The following is a 2369-nucleotide window of genomic DNA, read 5'->3' as shown; positions in this document are numbered from 1 at the left end:
CGCGGGAGGCCCGGCCGGGGCAGGGGCCACGCTGCGTCGCGCGGCCGGGGCGGGGGGCGGCGCACACACCTGGCAGCACAGTGAGGAAGGCGCTGCGGAAGCTGTAACCCATGGTGTTGGCGCCCAGGCAAATGTACATGCCCGCGTCGTCCTGGCGTGCACGGGCGATAAGCAGCTTATTGAGGTAGGAGCCGTCGGGCCTCGACCACACGTCGCCCGTGGGCAGCACCACGAACTTCTGGCCGCCCACGTCGATGGTGGAGTTGTAGCGGCCCTCGGCGCCGTACTCCACACGCTTCAGCCACTGGATCACCGGCTTCACGTCACTGCGCACTTTGCACTGGAAGGACGTGGTGCCCCCAAAGTCCACGGTCGTGTTCACGGGGTGCGTGCCCGTGAGGACGGGCTTGGAGCGCGTCCGCTCTGCGTGGGGACACGGACGTCAGCGCCGCCGCTGGGCGCCACCAGCCCCCCGCCCCCCAGCCCTGGCACTCACGGATCACGTCCACCTTGTACGTTGCGTTGATGGCCCCTGCGCGGTTGGACACGCGACACGTGTACTTGCCACTGTCCTCGGGACGCAGGTTCTTCAGACTCAGCGTCCACTTCTTCTTCCCGTGCTCCCCGGCCTCCAAGCCCGTCAAGGCCTGGTCGTCCTTCATCCACATGATGTCGGGCCGCGGGTGCCCACTGGCCACGCACTTGAGCCGCACGGAGCTGCCCACGGGCCGTGCGATCACCCGGCGCCTCATCTTGGAGGGCTGTGTGAAGCGGGGCCGCGCTGCGGGACGGGCCGGCACAGAGGTCAGCGAGGTCCCGGGAGGGCCGGCCCCACCTGCACCCAAGGAGGAGGGTGACGTCTGCCCCATCTCACCCCACTGCTTGCTGGCTGCGTCCTCCTGGCCCCCAGAGGAGCCATCGTGCCCCAGACGCTCCCTTCCTGGGCCAGTGTCATCTGCAGAGGGGAGGGCACGTGAGAGGGGCCCCAACAGTCCCCACCCTGACCCCAGGCTGGTTCCCAGGCCCCAGCCTTGGGCCCAGCTGGGAAAGCTCTAGAAACAAATGGGAGCCCCTGGGGGCACACCCACAGCTCAGAATCCCAGAGACAGCTGGGCAAGAGCTGCCTGCCCAGCCTACCCCCTGGGTGCAGGTGACCCCAACAGAGCTGCCCCCCCCCGGCTCCGGGGGGTCTGCAGAGCCAGTGGGAGGAGGGGGCCAGGCCCGCCTGGCAGCTGCAGTAACCCTAGCCCACATCAAGGAGCCGAGGCCTTGGTGAGCTGACATGGCTCGCATACCGCCTCGTCATCCACCCCTTTCAAAGGACAGTGGGGGGGACACCAGCAGTGTTCCCATTCCACGATCCGGAGCAGGGGGCCCAGCGGGGGTGGGGCAAGCTAAGGAATGCCCCTCCTGTGACAGCCGCCTCCACCCTGCCGGGGACCCAGGGAGGGGGTGGCACGGGTCATGCTCCCCCTTTGCGAGATGGGCCACCATGGCTGCCAGGGAGCCCCACCCCCAGGGACCCACCCCAGGAGCGCGTGGGGGAGGGCCAGGCGTGTGCCTGGTACCAGTGAGCAGAGGGTGTGTCGCTGGGGACCCCGCCAGTCCCCAAGCCTGGGCCCCAGAGGCAGAAGAGAACAGAAGGCCCTTGGCGGCCCCTCTGAACTCTGAAACCTGAGCCTCAAAGTTAGAGCCGACGCCAAGGCCTCCAGCCTGCCCGGCCGGCCCTTTGGTGGGACCACCACCCGGGGGCTCCCCCGTGCCCACTCCTGCTGCCCTCTACCCAGCCTTGGTCTCCCCAACAGCAGAGGTTTTGGGGACCCCGAGGCACAGGCCCGAGGAGGGGGGGGTCCGGGCTGCGGGTGGTGACACGGGTCAGGCCCCTGTCCTGGGCTCAGAGGAGGCCGGCAGGATGGGTCTTCTCCTGGTAGCAGCGGGCCGAGCTCAGGCAGCGCTGGGATATGGTGGGGGCCACACAGGGAAGGTCTGCTCCCCAGGGTTGCGTGGACTCAGGGCTCGCGCGGCAGGGCCCCGGCGCGGCCATCACTGACCCATCACGATGAGAGTGTAGTTGACGCTGAGGCTGCCAAAGCCGTTGGTGGCCTTGCACACGTAGGCGCCGGCGTCCTCCCGCTCCACTTCCTTCACCTTGAGGCCTTGGGGCAGCACACGGAAGCGGCTCCAGCCGCCGTGGATTGTGCGGCCATCCTTGGTCCACATGGTCAGTGGCGGTGGGTCCCCCTCCACAGGGCATTGCAGCCGCACGGTGCGTCCCAGCCGGGCCACCTGCCTTGGAACCACCTTGTCCGCCATCCTTGGGGGGCCTGCGGCAGGTCAGAGGGCTCAGTCAGGAGGAGGGGACTGGCAGG

At 68.8% G+C, this 2369-nt stretch overlaps 1 protein-coding gene across 1 annotated transcript; it reads right to left on the bottom strand.

The window, feature by feature from the left end:
* Positions 1–4: 4 nt before the first annotated feature.
* On the bottom strand, positions 5–2350 carry LOC100483528 (fibroblast growth factor receptor like 1; the record flags this gene model as incomplete). Its single annotated transcript, XM_034653068.1, has 4 exons — positions 2052–2350; positions 875–955; positions 497–781; positions 5–423 (listed from the first exon to the last, which is right to left on the bottom strand). Coding segments are annotated over exons 1-4 (1047 nt in total), but the record flags the coding sequence as incomplete, so codon positions are not given.
* Positions 2351–2369: the final 19 nt, after the last annotated feature.

This window comes from Ailuropoda melanoleuca, unplaced genomic scaffold (genome assembly GCF_002007445.2).
Source record: "Ailuropoda melanoleuca isolate Jingjing unplaced genomic scaffold, ASM200744v2 unplaced-scaffold71762, whole genome shotgun sequence".
Classification (NCBI taxonomy): domain Eukaryota; kingdom Metazoa; phylum Chordata; class Mammalia; order Carnivora; family Ursidae; genus Ailuropoda; species Ailuropoda melanoleuca.
The sequence above is the reverse complement of the archived record's forward strand: the minus strand, read 5'-3'. Positions and strand labels throughout refer to the sequence as shown.